General features: G+C 36.6%; 1 protein-coding gene across 1 annotated transcript in view; it reads left to right on the top strand.

Annotated features, from left to right (window-relative positions):
* The window catches only part of LOC102527463 (coiled-coil domain-containing protein 144A-like), a 192,131-nt gene that overhangs the window by 141,812 nt on the left and 32,952 nt on the right, over positions 1-17,367 (top strand). The window contains 12 exon segments of the mRNA XM_072951579.1: positions 501-594; positions 3,031-3,059; positions 3,244-3,316; positions 5,082-5,336; positions 6,932-7,005; positions 8,158-8,898; positions 10,977-11,131; positions 11,623-11,793; positions 14,154-14,187; positions 14,468-14,609; positions 16,771-16,981; positions 17,093-17,144. Of these exon segments, the coding sequence (XP_072807680.1) occupies positions 501-594; positions 3,031-3,059; positions 3,244-3,316; positions 5,082-5,336; positions 6,932-7,005; positions 8,158-8,898; positions 10,977-11,131; positions 11,623-11,793; positions 14,154-14,187; positions 14,468-14,609; positions 16,771-16,981; positions 17,093-17,144 (2,031 nt within the window).

The raw sequence follows: 17,367 nt of genomic DNA, 5'->3' as shown, positions 1-17,367 counted from the left end.
TTAAATTTATAGCACGTATACTTACTGAAGAATATGTTTATTTATTTTTAATTTTATTTTTTATTGAAGTGTAGTCAGTTTATGATGTTAGTTTCAAGTGTACTGCAAAGCAATTCAGTTCTACATATAAAAATAGGTATTTTTTTAAGTGTCCTTTTGTCGAGGAATGCAAAATGGAATTTGGTGTTTTGAAGTTAATTCTTTGTTGAAATCTGCACATAGGTCAGTATTTGGTCTATGAAAATATTTGCTCTGGCTTTCCATGCTCAGTTTACAGAGTCAAAAGCCAACTGAAGATAAAAGATAGACTTGATCGAGAGAGTGTATATGAAATTTTCTATTTAAATGTTTGGGTTTCCAGGATATGCTTATTTTGTTTTTAAGTCTAATTGCTTTTAAAGTAGGAAATTAAAAAATAATAATAAGGTAGGAAACACAGGTATTTTCTTAGAAAGGGATCAGGAAATCTTGCATCTCATTATTAATATTAATTTTAACAGAATACCTCCAAGATTGAACTACCGAACCATGTTGATCATTCATCTGGAGCTGCAGGTCTAAGAGAAAAAAATATATTAAATGGACAAATAGAAAGTAAGCACTGTATTTTATAAAAAAAGTCATTTAACAGAATGTTGATTTAAAACAAGGATTTGGATCTATTCTCTCAGCCAAAGAAAATCACCTGTTGAACGTATAGTGAGAAAGAAGAGGAGGAAAGGAAGTAAATTGTATATCTTACCAGGTGTCAGCAAGAGATTAAACTAGAATGCCGTTTAAGGAGCTCAGTTGTTAGCTTTCTTTCAAGATGCTCTGTGACCTGAGGACAGTCAGGAAATCAGGAGGAGGGAAAGAGGGAGTGAAGAATGAAAGAGGTAGAGAGGAGGGGAGTAAATGAAGAAAAAGGAGGGGGGTCCCTGGCAGGAGGTGGTAATGAATGTAGAATAGTTCTTTAGAAGAAGGAAGAGGAGTGTTTGAAATGAGATGGGCATGAAGTGAGCTGCTTCCAGCACCAAAGCTTGTCCGGGAAGCACAGCAGAATGTCCCACTCCCCCGTCCCCTGATCGTTAGGAAGGCAGTGAGGACTGCGGTACCTGATCACGCAGAGCTGGGTGTGGCTGCCGTGGGTGAGCACAGGCGCGTGTGGTCAGCTATCAATGTCTGGACCTTCGTGTCATGCAGTGTGCTGCTGCCTTATAAGATGGTGTCTCATAGGCCAACAGAAGAGAGTCGGAAAGAGGAAGAGGGCAGGGGGCGTTCCGGGGAGGTCAGGGGCGCTGGAGCCTGGTAAAGAGTCCACTGGAAAGTCTGCAACTCCTGATGGAGCTTTTGGGGACGTGTTACAGTGAGACGCGTGCGGCTGGATTTCAGAAGGATCAGTTCAGTCCGAGTGCTGCAGAAGCAGACTCAGTATAGACCGGAGTTGCTCACATTTTACTCTGTCACCTGGGGACCCAGTGAAAAGTGCACATTGTGAGCAGTGGGCCTGCGTTTCTAACAAGCTCTCAGGTGATGTCCTTGTTGCTGGTCTTCAGATCACGCTCAGAGGATAGACTTGTGTTTAGGGCAATCTAGAAGAAGAGCCACTGGGGAGTTAAAGACATAACAGCATCAAGGAAAAGCACAATTTTGTGTTTTTCTTTCTGAGCACGTTCATAGCCAGAGCGAGGCAAAGAGTTGAAGTAGAAATTAGAGATGTAAGATACTGCTGCTAAGCAGAGAGGGAAAAGAAGTGGTGGGCATCATCCGTCCAAAGAATGGAGAAGGGGAAGCATTAAGACCACAGATCTAGAGGTACCTTTGAAGAGGAAAGTGAAAGGAAGGAAGGAGGGGAAAAAAGGCCGCAGGTAGGTGATTTTGGAATTGAGGGGAAACTTGCGAGAACGCCTTTTTGATGGCGTCAGTATATTTGTACAGAAGCAAGGTTAGATCGTTGCCACTCCAGAGAATACTGGAATCAGGAGGCGGCCTAGAATTGGGGTAAACCACAGCCACTCCTCCTATCAGGCTTCAAAGATACTATGTTGTATTGGTATTTGTTATTCAAGTGAGATTGATTTGAATATGAAGCATTGGCTGTGGTGTTTGTTTGTTTGTTTGTTTTTTACTGATACCTAATTTTTTGATAAGATAGTTGTTTCACAAACATCCTTTTAAACATTAGCCTGACTTACCAAACCAATTTTGGAAATAAAAGAAATTATAATAGAATTCATTCCATAAATGCTAAAGTTGTTATTTTCAGTGAATACTACACAGGTTTTGAAATATAAAAGACTTTTAATGTCTAATAATTCTGTGGTGATGAATTTTTTTTTAATCACCAGATTTCAATATTGAAAACAGTATACATTCTCTCTTGTATGAGTGGATCAAGAAACTTTGATGGCTAGAGGATCCAAGAAATGTAGGCATACCAATAGCCCATGTGGGTATGGGAAAAAAATGCTTATGAACGATTATTCTACAAGTGTGTATCCAAGCTGATCAATTCATAACACTTTCTCTGACGAGAAGTGAATTGCACATTCGAATGAACTGCCATCACAGCTGTGGACTTCCTAAATCACAGGACAAATTGAAGGGCGTGATAAATACTTGTAGTCTAATGGTGTCAGTCGCATTAAAGATGTGCTGTTGCATTTTACCATCAGCTTTCACATTTGTCTTCTTGGAGCCGTGACTTGTTTCTCTGATTGGAGATCGCTTTTCTCCTCCTCAGGCAGCATGTTCACATTGGTATACGTGCACGTTTCTATTTTATAAAGTCATTTGAAACATAATCGTACTTTTGAGATCTTAACTGCATGTTTCGTTAAACCTATATTCCTGCTCTTTATTGAGTATGTATAATGGATTCAAATTTCTGTCTTGTTGCTGTCCTAACTGCCCCTGAAAAACAAAACACCGAAACCTAACGTGTTCATTTCTAAAGCAAGCATGAGGGTTGCACTCAGTACTAACTGCATGAATGGATAGTTGGCTTTCATATTTACATATAATTGATTATGTGTCCCTTTTGGCTTTTAGATTCTACTGAAAGATATCCTCACCTGAAGGTAAAAACTTTTGTACTTTTATCTTGAATTTTTTTTTTAATGAGGGTGCTGGGAATTTAGCCTAGGACCTCATGCACTGCTAAGCAGGCACTCTGCCACTGAGCTAGACCTTCCCCCTTTGAATTATTACAACAGATTGTATCAAATGTACATTATTAATCGGTTTGTTTCAAAAACCATTCAGCCTGCAGTTGGAGTGAAAGATTCTGTTCCTAATAAAACAGGAGAAATGAAGAATTTACAAAGATTGAAATCAGGTAAATTTTGCAATACAAATTTAACTCTGCAATGGAGTACAGCCTTCTCATTTCTAATTCCTTTTATTTTTTCAAATTTAATTGAAAGATGACTTAAGTAAGGCAGATGTTATTATTGGTACCCATGTTTGAAAAATGTATATAAGCATAAGAAATAGATTTTTAAAATGTCAGCTTTGACTTGGATGTTTCTGTTGATGTTAGGAGACACTAAAGTGCTCAGTTTGGAGTCCCTATACTTCTCAGGGATTCTGAGAGATTGATTATTAGGTTCAAGGATTTTTCCAGAGTTTTAAAATGCTTAATTGAATTCTGGCCTTTACGTAGGGTAAAGCTTTACTTGCTAACATGTCAGTCATATTTCACTTTAATTATTTCATCTAGTGCTTGCTATCACATTGATGATATTTATTTATTTCTATATTTATTTATTAGTGGAGGTCCCTAGGGATTGGACCCAGAACCTTGTACATGCTAAGCATGTGCTCTACCACTGAGCTATTTCCCTACCTAGCCCAAAGATCTTAAGCCAACTGAATGTTTTGATTAGGAGAGAGAGAGAGAGTGTGTGTGTGTGTGTGTGTGTGTGTGTGTTGTTTTTGATTATTAAGAATGATGGAAGTTATTAGTCCTACCTTAGTATTTGGTAGACGTGATCTTTTAAAACAATAATCCTAAAAGTTCTGGGGGTTTTGGATATTTTTATAGTATTAAAAATTACTGAGAATTCTGAAAAACTTTTAAGTCGGTTGTATCTATTGATGTTTAGTATATTAGAAAACAAAACTGAAAGGTTTAAAAAACAAGCACATACAAACATTCCATTAGCCATTAGAGCTATGATGTTATCACATGTCATGTATCTGGAAACCTCCACTGCACACTTAACGGGGAATGAGAATGAAAATGGCATTCAGTATTATTGTGAAATTAGTTTTGACCTCCTGGACTCCCTAGATGGAGGGAACTTGGGACTTTCAGGGCTTCTCAGATGACACTTGAGAACTGCTGTTTTAAACAGGGTTCATGGATGTGAAATGTGATGAAGTGGGCTTTAAAGTTCACTTCTACATTTCTTGCCTTTTTTTCTTTAACTTGTCTCTAAAAGTTTAAATCTAACAGCTTAATTCTTTTAAGAAAAGGAAAACATTTTTGTTATATATTCCCTGCCTCGTGGCACTCTGTACTCTTTGGATCTAGTTTGTACCTAGCCTTATCCTATTTTTATATGGAAAAAATAAGTCACTCAAGGCTATCCTTTCTTATATAAATTTATGATGTTTATCCAAGGCTTAAGGTAAGAATTCTGAAGATATTGGTACATTGAGGAAAGACTGTCTCACTGTAATGTAAGTAGTACCATTCAGTAAATTTTTCTTAAAGCCCATGTCTCTAGGACACAATACTGTCATGCATATTTAAACGTCTAGTAAGTGGCTGGTTAGACATACATTTTGTGAATGAAAAAATTCATATGAAGAAGAATCATAATTATTCATAAAGGTCTTATGGAATATAGACTGTTTTATAGAGAGTGATGAGTGAGTCCAAATAAGTAATACCAGGAAATTAAAAGTAGAAAAAAGAGAGACAGTGGTTCCCTATGTGAACAGCAATGACATTTAAAGTACAAACAGCCGGGAAGGAGCAGTGTGTTTGGGGGAAGAGGAGGACGTGGGGCTGCTGCTCTGGAAAGAGAATTCGTACAAGTTAGTCAAGTTTGTGTTGTTACTCACATTCTAATAAGTGGAACCTTTGTTTTCAGTTCCTTCAGACTGGGATTCTACTTGTTTGAGCCTCAATAATGAGGCTGGTCAAAGAGCCGAGCATTTGAAACTTGATAAATGTTCTTTGGTATCACAATCAGTGACCACAAACCAGTCAGCACCCACAGAACTGAGGCAGACGGCCCTAGTAGGTAAAGACCGGATGACTATTGAAGCCGTGTCTCTGTCAGAAAATGCAGCGCTCCGTGGCGTGTGTGAATCACAGCTGCCAGAGAACAGAAGCAGCAAAGAAGGTAATAAAGCAGCATAGAGAACTAGCCGTGGTCTACCTGTGCGTGGCTTCACCATGCTCTGACTTTGCAGAAATCCCTTTGTGGCAGGATCGCCTTTGTGTTTACTCCTTTTATGCAGCCTACAACCAGACAGTACCTTTTGGCATGACATTTACATTCATCCTCTGACCAGAGCAACATATTAAATAGCAAAGAGAATTAGGAGAAAGTAAGTTCGTTCAGAGTAGTATTTAGCACGCTCCTGAGAGCAGGTAGGAGAGTGATGTCTAGAGCTCTGTGACTAGTTGGAAAACCTAGGTGGACATCCAAAGATTCCCTTCTGAAAATACGGTTTCTTAGCTTTATTTTTATCTAGTTCTGAATTTATAAATGCTAGTTACAGCTATATTCAGTGTAACTGAAAAAGCACCTATGCAACTGAATACCAAAATATTTCTGGTATATTCTCTGCCTTTCTGTATTTTAGAAGTGGCTCTCCCGGCGGTAGTGGCAGTCATTGGGAATTTGCTACACAGGACCTCCTTCTTAACTGTGTCCACGTAGTATATCAGCTTGTTTTATTATTTTCAATGGATTGACAGGGCGAAAAGGATACTGGTTTTTAAGGAGTGCTTTATCACTTAAAAATAATATATGGAATATCAAGTCTAATTCTTCTAGGATAGCCATTCTGTTGATTAACCACATCTAATATGTGTTCTGCTTTATATACCAATTAATTTAGTGCCTTAATGAGTGATATAATCAGAGCTGTAGTAGTAAGTCATACAGTATTTTTTCTGCTCCTATAGTTTTATCCTTTCTTCCCTTACCTGTAGAATTAATGTCGTATTTACAAAAGATTCTCAGCTATCTCCTATAGTAGTGACTACAAGCTATAAACTCAAAGTTTTTCTAATAAGTACTGTTTATACAAGATACTTTTAAGAGTTTGTCCTCTGCAGCATAGGAGCAAAGAGGATAGACATGTAAAGAAATAGTTTACAGTTCAGCTGGTGAAGACACACTAGAAAAGTCTGTGAAGTACCAAGGTAAATCCAAGGAAAGAGATCCCTGTGTCTCTGCAGAAAGACAGCTGCAATCAAGGAGGACTTCACAGAGCAGGCTGAGTCTTCAAAGAGGAAAAGGAACTTGTCAGAACAGTAGAGGGAAACGTTTCAGATTAAGGAAAGATAAAAGCATAAAAAGTAACAGTAATTTTGGAAACCATGAATAACATTGCTCTTGAAGCTTGGTATGTGGTTAAAAAGGTACTGTTAGGAGAGTAGGGTCTATTGTGACTTTGTATATTTCTACTGTATTTTTAAATTTGGTTTTATTTCTCTTTGTTTTGTTCATGTCTGGTGAATCAGTCTGTGAGTGGAACTTTGAGATGTTTGTATGCCTTTAATCTGGTAACATCGAGTATTTCCCAAATAGTTTGTTGAAGTTTTAGATAATTAGAAGTATTTCTTAAAGAAGTAACTATCCAGCTAAAGATTAAGCTTAATTTAAACTGTCAATTGATGAAATGTGTTTTATGTTTTTATAAAGAGGATGCCTTTTATCTAGCTGTTCTAAGTAGTGAATTTTAACTAAGCGTATTCATTTTTCAGCAGACCTAGACTTAGAAAGGACACCTGAGGAAGAGCAAGAAAGACTTGATGGAAGTCAACATAACCACTCACAGGTATGTGAAAATGTAAATTTAAATTTCTTGTTTAATACCGTTTTCTGTGCTTTAATAACACAGTTCAAAAGAAATTGCCTTTCAAACTAGGCTTTTAAAGTCAATAAATAATTATTTAATATTTAGTTTTTAATAGCATTTTATCTAATTACAAAACTTAACGTATTGTTAGGATCTATAATGATTTATAGTTAAACTTTATCCTTGGAATTGAGGCAGAAATCCTTCCTGAATATTGTTTACTTCTTCCATTCTTATAACTTCCTCACATGATAGTAAAGAAGGTGATATCAAATATTAAATCATGTGATGAAACAGTTGAAATTGTAAATAACATAGCAGTGATGGCCACCAAGTTAGTCTCATGTAAGGAACAGTCATTCCCAGTGGTCCAAAATTTGCAGTTTCAAATTGCAAGTCATTAATGCCAAGATGAAAGATTTCTTCTGTCTTGTGATCTCTATGTAATCGATTTCAGAATCTGCAATCAGGGAGAGAATAGGGGTCATAGAGTCAACCCAACTGCCTAGTAAGAGAAGCAAACCTTCCAGGATTGGACCTTTGCTGTTAGGGAACAAACAAAAACTTTCTAACTTATTTCATTTCAGGGTAGGAAATCAGTAAGTATTATTAAAAATTCTTTTACTCACTCTCACTAGCGAATGTTAGAGTGTAATATAACTCGGTGGATGCAGAGAATACATATTGAGATAAATCACTATGATAGTATATCGTTTGCATTAAAATTCAGGAATTTGTTCCTCTTTCTGATTGATGTTAATTGATTTTGGCACCTAATAGTTTACAGTTTGCTTATTCTCCAGTTACTAGTCCTTTAAAAAAAAAAAATCTTTACATGCACTGGAGGGGCTCACTATTTAAGGTATGAGAGGTGAAATATTTTTTAGTGAGGAAATCTTTGTAACGTTAAAAATCTAATCTCCTCTAATTCTTGGTAGATTTAACATGTGTGAATTGTTTAGTTCAAACAAGCAGTGACAAAGTTAGGTTTCTGAGTTCCCGTTTTACTCCTATTTCAAGGCTAAGGCAAGTTACGTTTCACTTCTTAGTTTGTGAGTAGCCAAACATAGATTGGTTTGTTAAATTTTAATTATTTTCTAATTTTTCTTTATCCATACTTGACTACTTAAGGATAAATGTGTTTTACAAGCATGTACTGTGAAAGAAAAGAAATCTGAAGATCAAATCAAGCAGATTAATCTTTCACTTGCGCATCTGCAAAAAATGCCTAGAGAACCAGAAATGAATATGGAACATGACAGAAAGGACATACCTGTATCTTCAAAACTTTCTTGTGTGGAGAAGCATGAGGGCATGTGGGTCAAACAAGGCAAATTGTTCTGGAAAAATACTTCAGAAGTTATCACAAAGAAGTCAAGTCAGAAAATCAGTAAAGTCCTTGGAAAATGCAAAATTATTTTTCATCGTAAGGGAGGGTCACCACGTGACAACCCTGAACTACATGGTAATTTAAAGGAACTACCTTCCAATATGACAGATAATATATTTGATAGTGGGGAAAAAGATGCACCTGGAGCCTCTGTCTCTGTAGGATTCCAGGCATTCTCTGAACACAAAGAGCCCAGTCTTGAAAAAGTTTTTCCATCTTATTCCAAGTCTGAGTCAACAGAGTATGGTTGCCAGCCATCTTCAAAACTTTATTTAAATGAAAAGAAGTTAGATGAAAATGATAAACCAGACACCGAAGATGTTTTTAACAAAAATGAGGAGAGTTTTTATCATGATAGAGAAAATGAAGTAAGGAGCCGAGTTCCCTTTAAAGTGAAAGAAGACCAAGAATTTGGTACAAAAAGAATACAAAGAAGGAACCAAAATACTCACTGGAAATCAGACATTGGCCGTGCACCTCAGGTAAGTGGTCCTGAAAGCCTTTTTTGGTTTGTGGCTTGCCCGCTCCAGTGAGGTGAAACACACGATTCAAATAAAAAGTCACGATATGTCTGCTGTTTCAAATACTTATAAGAAAACCAAACGAACTCAAGACCAGCTCCAGAAGCCATTGCTTGCAGATAACAGCGGTGCTGATAACTCTAAAATCATGGACCCTGAATTAGGAAATGTGAGTTCTTCTCCATCAAATGGTAACAGAACATCCAAAGTATATCTAAAAGATTTACACCAAGATATGCAAAGGTTTAAGAATGAGGTAGGCATGTTACAAGTAGAATTCCTGGCTTTGGAAAAAGAAAATTCAGCTTCAGAAAGAGGTAGAGATTCCTTTGCTGCTACTCTGTTTTTTCTCTTTATCAATAATCTCTTCCACTCTGATCCATGTTTGATCTGATTTTCCACTTATGAAAATAGCCTGTGTCATCTAAATATGTAATCGTGTAGAAACAAGACTATTTCTGCCATCTAAATAACAGGAACTCAGGGAAGTATTTCCCTGGGTTTTGTTCTTTAATCAACCTAAGTCTCTGTGCCAGTCTTTCGTATGAAGTGGGAAAGTAATTCAGCTGTGTGTGCCACGTGACCTGAGCCAGAATAAACGCGAGTGAAATGGCTTAGGAGATATAATAAGCTCAAGGGTTTTGTTTTTTTGTTTTAATGTATTGGCTTCAATGTAAGTTGCACTTCCATAGAATGGGAAGAAAGCAGTGACTGAGAGAAGGGATATGAGCACACACTCCCACTAAACTGATCTGTGTGTTGTGCTTTAGTGAGTGCGGGCTTATCTGTCTTACTGATCACTGAACACTCAGAATTCCATCATGGCCACTTTGACATATTCTTAAGAACAAATACATGTGCTCCCACATATTCTTGAATCAACACTTTCGGGTGTTTCTGTTGAGTCAGACACTTACATTGTATTATGTAATAAAATGTAGTAAGTAAGTTTTGACATGTATGATTTTACCATACAGGTAGTATGAACCCTCAGCAAAAAAAAAAATTCAGTATTTATCGCCAAAGGAGAAAACTTGAGTTTTGAGATGCACTGAATGATTTTTTTTTTTTACTTCTAGTAATAGATTTTTAAAATGTGTGTGTTCTTTTGTGTGAGGTGCAAAGAATGTTAAAGATAGAAATCTGAAGGTGTTCTCCTTTAATAGAAAAAGGAGATGAGCCCTGCCCCCAACTTTGCCAAAATCACACTTTTAACTTACCTGATCAACTTGATGAATTTATTTGGTAGCTTATTCGATTCAGTGTTACAGAATTGTATCATCTCTTTTGACACCGTAAAATGCTGGGGAATACTGCTTTAGGGAATTTGGACAAATTGCTTAACCTTTCTTGGTTGTGTTCTCATTATCAGTAAACAGTGGGGCTAAAGTAGATCATTCATTACTCCTATGCCATCGAGCTATAAAATGGTCTTGGTTATTGAATGTGAAATTGGGAAGCATTATTCCTTTTGCAGAATTCCACACTTACTGGGAATCCATCAGTTTCACTCTGCTCCTTTCGGTAAACTTGGGTTTATATATTTTATTAAACACCACTTTTTTGATACCCCAGGATCCAAATGAAACAAGAATTCTAAAAAGTAGTGGGGAAAGGATAGCTTTAGCACAGAAAGCAGAATGTTTCCTTTCTGTTACTGAAGCACCAAGGTGTGACATCTTCTAAATCTGGCTGTTTAACACAAAATCTAGGTGGTAAAGACAGGAGAGGACAAATTTTATGCCTTTGTCTTTTTATTTCTTTGTCTCTGTCATTCACCTAGGGAAGAGTGGATGTAAGAGCACAACACTCGGAAAGTCCTTTTTGAAATTTTGGAAATTCTGTTTCTTTTCCTCAAAGAGAAAGAAGCAGAATTGACAAACATTTCAATGACTTGAAATGATAAAATTAAAATAAGCACAAAAATATTTTAATCATTGAAATCAGGGCAAACTCTGAGTCAAGTGATAAAATGAATGAAAAAAGTCTTTATAATGAATGAAATCATAATTACCTTTTGTATCAAACTTTCACTAAAGGTTGAAGTACAAGAGAACAGGAACAAAAGTAGTGAACTGAAAGGATCAGAAACCATGTGTGATGGCAGTTATTACAAAGGATTGACTCAGCAGAGGAAGAGGGGAAAAACTGATGACCAGCAGTTTCCTGCTCTGCAGAAAGGAAATTCTGATAGGTAAGCCTAAATCAGTATTCAACAGTAGGTAAGTATTATTTTCCTAGATATTGTTCAGAATTTCTTTCCAGACTCATCTCTACTTGCTTCCATGTATTTTGTACTCTTCCTTCCAGGTTCCCAGGGCACACCTAAATGCCACGTGCCTAATCTTTGTGCTCACATTCTAATCTCTTAAGTAGAATAATTTCCTTCTGTCTCTTCTGCTCATGACCTCCTGTTTATTTTCCCTCTTCTTTAAAGCCTTCCCTTATGCTCACTTCAGCTGCTACATGTCAGCTCTTGCGTATCACAGTGTATCGTAATTGTGTATCTGTCTTTGAAGCAAGAATTTGTGTTTCCTTGCGTATGGTTGGCACTTGATAACCATTTTGTGAATTCATAAATGATTGAAGATAGGTAGGAGTTGGAATTTTACAAAAATTGTTGGTTTTTAAAATATCAGTAGAATTAGTTTATAAAACTTGGCTTTCTTATGGATTGTTTTACAGTAGCTGTCCTGGCTTGTATATGACAGAAGTAAAGAAGAATGAAAGCGGAAAACAGACATTAAAAGCATCTGTGACTTCGTGTGTATTTGAGAAGACTGCCTCGCTGTCTGGTGGTCTCCTACACGTGAATGGCAACAGCAGTTTAAGTGAAGGAGATCAAGGTTGTGGCAGGTAAAACCTACAAATTCTTTATTTCTAGGTGAAGACTTATTAGCGGTGATTACCTTCTCTGGAAATAGAACCGCAGCATATAGCGCAAAGGCCAGGGCAAGAGAATCCTCAACTGTATCGGAGGAACTCTGCCGGAAGGTTAAGATGGGGACAAGTGCCTTTGACCAAAAGTAGTTTCAATAAAACATCCCCATGGAAGCCGGGCTGCAGTGAGTCAGTGTGAACAGCCCCTCAGAGGACATTCCCTGGGAAGGCAGGAGAGGACTGGGCGATAACTGAAGGGGAACGTGGGGCTCGTGGGGGTTCCCTTTCTTTTTTTAATGATGACATGGTAGTTTGTAGAGCACGTCTGTGTGCTGTTGGATGTGATTCCATAGAAGACGTGTTTTTCAATTTCATCTTGTTTGCATTTCTGGTATTAGAAAGTGTATTGATTGTACTGTGTTATCTTTAAAATAGAGTAGTAAGCTTCTATTCGTGTATAGTTTTGTTGTAAGGTCTTACTCATTAGTTCTGAAGCATAATATTCTTATACAATTGAACATATTCAGATAATGACTTTAAAGTTACACCATTGTCCATAGATTGTTAAAAATTGTATACTCATAATAACTATACAAACACTTAGGCCATACTGAATAGGGTTTAATCATTCCTTGATGACTCTAGACTTTATAGTGTCCTTGACAGTATCATCATGAGTGGCTGTGGTTTTTGTATGCTATTGTAAAATACCAGATTATATTAACAGTATCTGTTTAGATTCTAGGAAGAACGGGAAGGTTTTGTTTATATACAATAGAATAATAAACTATTAACAATCTATCACAGATGATTACTTTTGGATTACTAAGTTCTAAATTAAAAAAGCCATCATGCTCCATAAGGACATGTCAAATGCATGAACAAACAGCTGAATGGATAATGAACGCCTGCTGAGTAATGTCTTTAGCAAAAGCAAATCTTTATTAAAAGTAGATTTCCAGGATTGCCTAGGTCTAAAGTCTTTTTATTTTGAAAAAATAGGTGTTAAGATTCAGAAATTATTATTATTTTAACAGTTTTTTCTTGAGTCATAGTCGTCTTGCAATGTTGTGTCAAATTCCAACGTAGAGCACAATTTTTCAGTTATACGTGAACATATATTCATTGTCACATTTTCTTTTTTGCTGTGAGCTACCATAAGATCTTATATATATTTCCCTGTGCTATACAGTATAATCTTGTTTATGTATTCTACTTTTTGAAATCCCAGTCTGTCCCTTCCCACCCTCTGCCCCCTTGGCAACCACAAGTTTGTATTCTATGTCTATAAGTCTGTTTCTGTTCTGTATTTGTTTTGCTTTCTTTTTGTTTTTAGATTCCACGTATGCGTGATCTCATATGGTTTTTTCTTTCTCTTTCTGGCTTACTTCACTTAGAATGACATGCTCCAGGAGCATCCACGTTGCTACAAATGGCGTTAGGTTGTCGGTTCTTACGGCTGAATAGTATTCCGTTGCATAAATATACCACATCTTCTTTATCCAGTCCCCTGTTGAAGAACATTTAGGCTGTCTCCATGTCTTGGCTATTGTAAATAGTGCTGCTGTGAACATTGGGGTGCAGGTGTCATTTTGAAGTAGGGTTCCTTCTGGACATATGCCCCAGAAATTATTATTTATAATTATACCTAGATACGGAATAATAATAGAGAGTCATTTACTCCATTAGTTAAACATACTTAAAAATAAATATTACTTTCTTCGCATATTGTGAAATGCAAGTATTGAAGCCAGATTGCCTGGGTTGGAATTCTGGGCAGACATAGGGGCTTCGACAAGTGACTTGGCTTTTCTCTGCCTCATTTTCTTCCTGGGTAAAGTACCTAATGTATTACCTACCTCCCAGGATTGTTGTGAGGATTAAAATGTCTTTAAGACATGTAAAGTGCTGATAATGATGCACAGCAGTTGCACACTAAGTCCTCAAAAAAGCTAATATGATTATTAGAAAGGGTTTCTTTCATATAAGGACTTAAGTAATACTTTCCAAATGGGTTTTATTGTCATAAAAGCCAGTTTTTATTAAAAAAGACAACAACAAGAGAATCCTGGTATATTTTTTCCTATCAAATAATACAAGTAATGTTAGTTCTTCCTTTTCCTTTGCTTGTCCGCTTGATCTAAATTTAATACTTTGTTAATAATATAATTGATATACTTTCTTTGTCCTTTAATGTTACTGTTTCATTTAATCTCTTTTATTGAAAATTAATTATCAATGCAAAGACTTTATATAAAAAATAATAGAGGTACATATTTCTTGTATTTTCAATATTTAGTATTTGGCTTAAATGAAGTGCTTTTTTCTTTTTTCAGGTCTTCAAAGAAAACGTCTGCTAAAAAGGACCAGGTAGAGTAAAATACTAATTATAAAAGTATTTTCCTGTAGTAAAAAAATTTATAAAAGATAGAGTGGAAAAACAGAAAATCCTCCGTTGCTGTAGAGACATTTACTTAAAAATAATTTAGAAACACTATAGATTAAGTTAGCCTTTTGAGAAAAATCGGTTCTTTCGAGAAGTGTCTGTGTTTTTGCTCTCATAAAAAGATGGGTATCTATCACCTCTGTACACTGAGCATGTTTTATAACTATGTTGGAGACACTGTGAAATAGCATTATTTATTTGTAGGTCAAAGAGCAGATTAATTCTGTGGATGGCCTCGATGGCTTAACTCTGTCACTGGAAACAGCTTCCAAGGATTGTGAGTCGCTCTTCCCTAATTATAAGAATACCCTGAGGCTAATCGAACAACTTGGCCCGGAGAGTAAAGGTAGGACCCCCGTATGACTGCACAGCCTTTTTAAGTATCTCGTGGTAAATAACGTGTGCCCACCTAGTACTGCCCCAGGGAGCACGGCTACATTACAGTCCGCTGCGTGTCAGCAACCTGCTCTGTGTTGAAGCAGAATCAGACGTGTTGTGCGCTGCCAGCCAGGGGCTGTGACCATTCCCACTCCCTGTGCTTTCTGTTGACTCTGCTGCTCCTGTGCCTTCACCCAAGGTCAGGTTATCATTACTTCCCTCTTAGAACACTGAAATCACCTCAGGACTTTCTTCTATGCTGTCCACCTCCTGGAACCTTGGTCTACACCACAACCATGATTACTAGATGGTTTTTAAAATTCAGATCTTTGTTACCCCCTTGTTTAAAATCCAGCTACTGCTTCTCGCAGCTCCATGGTTAAAGGCCACACTCCTCTGGCTTCACCTTGTTTCCTTTTATTACCCTTCTTTCCACGTGAATTTTAGAATCGGCTTGTTAATGTAAAAAAAAAAAAAAAGAAGAAGAAGAAGAAGAAGAAGTCTGCTAGTGTCCTGGAAATTAGATGTAGATTATGTTGAATCTGTAGATTAATTTGGGGGGAATTGACTTCTTACCAATACGGAATTTTTAACCCCGAACAAAGTTTATTTCTCCGTTTACATAGGTCTTCCTTGATTTTCTCACTAATATTTCAGAGTTTTTAGTGTCTGGGTCTTTCCGTCTTTTATGAGTTTACCTGTATTTCTTATTTTTCAGTGTGGTTATAAGTAGTATATTTTTATTTGTTTGTTTGTTTTAAAATAATATGTTTTGAATTTTAGTTTCTGATGATAGAAATACAGTTGATGTCTGTATACTGACTGTGTGCCCTCCAACCTGACTGAACACATTTATTAGTTCTAGTAGCCTTTTTATGGATTCTCTCAGATTTTGTACGTAACCAAAGGTGGCCAAGATTGTTCTTCCTTCAGCTACTGTCTTACTAAAGATAGTTCACATTTAAGACTTGCAGCCAATAAATACATTCTCTGTTACAGCTAATCAGCTCTGTCACCGTTGCAATGAGAGTAGCCATAGACAATACACAAGTTAATGGATGTGGCTGTATTTCAGTAAAACTTTGCTTACCGAAGCAAGCAACCCAGCCCACAGGTTGGAGTTAGCTGACTCGCACCATGTAATCATATTCCCCGCTGATTAGCAGTTTTACCTCATTTCCCGTCTAGATGTCTTTTGCTGCTTTATTTTGCCTGATTGCACTGGCTCCAGTATAGTGCTGAATAGAAGGAGTAAGAGAAGCCATTCCTGTCCGGTTCCTCACCTTCTGGGAAAAGCATTCCATTTTTCACCATTACATGTGGTGTCAGCTGTAGGCTTAGCACAGATCTTTGTCATATTGAAGACGTTCCCTTGGTTCCTAGTTTGCTGGAAGTTTTTATCAGGAATAGATGTTGAGGTTTGGCAAGTGCCTCTTTTTATCCACTGACATGATCATATGGTTTCTTTTTTCGTTTGTTAATATGATGAATAACATTGATTTCTACGTGTTAAAACAGCCCTGCATTCTTGGGATACACCCGACTTGGTCACGATGAATTATCCTGTATTGTTGGATTTAATTCGCTAATGTTTTGTTTAGAATTTTTACCTCCATTTTCATGACACTAGTTTTCTTTCTTGTAATAGCTTTGTCTGGTTTTGGATTCAGGGTGATGTCAGTTTTATAGAATGAGGACATATTTCTTCCTCTTCGTTTTTTGAGGAGAATTTGTGTAGAACTGGTATCAAATTTTCCTAAAATACTTGGTAGAATTCACCAGTGTAACCACTGGGACTGGAATTTTCTTTGTCGTCAGGTCTTTGGTTTTGGTTTTTAAGATCTAGGGCTTTTTAGCTTATTTGTTCTTTCTTAATTGAGCTTTTGTAATTTCTCTTTCAAGGAATTTTACCCACTTCATCTGAATTGTCAAATCTATTTGCATAATGTTCATAATATTACTTTGTCATTCTTTTAATATCTGCAGAGCTTAGAAGAATGTCTTCCACGTTATAGATGCTCACTATCCATTTGTTCAATGTATGGATGAATGAATGTGAAAGTGCGGTCCTTTATACACAAAAATTATTCATGTATTTTGTTTCTATTTTTGTTTTCTTCCTAATGCAGATTCTGATAGGTTATTGAAAATTCAGGATCCAGTTCATTCATTCAGATCAATAGAACTTAAAGAATCTGACTGTGCACTACTTAGAGGAAAAATTAAAGAAATGGAAAATAAGGTGAACTGGCTACACACAGAGCTGCTGAAAGCAAGAGAAGCAAAATCACAGTTAAAACTTGAAAATGTGGAGCGGGAACGAGAGCTCTGCCGCATGAGGTACTGAATTTCTTGGTTTTAAAGAAATATTTGAACTCTATATTTACTTTAATACTGTAGGTATATAGGAGAAGTCTTATAATTGCTAACTTACCTTTTGGGATTTTACAGGGGAGAAAATTTCATTAATATTGTGGAATTTGAGACTCTTGGAAATAACACAGCAATATATATATATATCTCCTCATTCTATATTTCTTTAAAAAAAAATCTTTGATCCTTAGCTCTCAATTGTCCTCCAGAAAGTTTGTATTACTTTACATTCCCACTTGCAGAATTATGAAATGACCATTTTTCTCAAGGCAGAAACTTTAAAAAAAATTTCTGCAGTTTGATTCTTAACATACGAACGGATGGACTAAAAAGTAAAGTGGAAAGTGATCACT

Source organism: Vicugna pacos, chromosome 28 (assembly GCF_048564905.1).
Source record: "Vicugna pacos chromosome 28, VicPac4, whole genome shotgun sequence".
Lineage (NCBI taxonomy): Eukaryota > Metazoa > Chordata > Mammalia > Artiodactyla > Camelidae > Vicugna > Vicugna pacos.
This window is presented reverse-complemented; position numbering and strand designations above follow the sequence as displayed.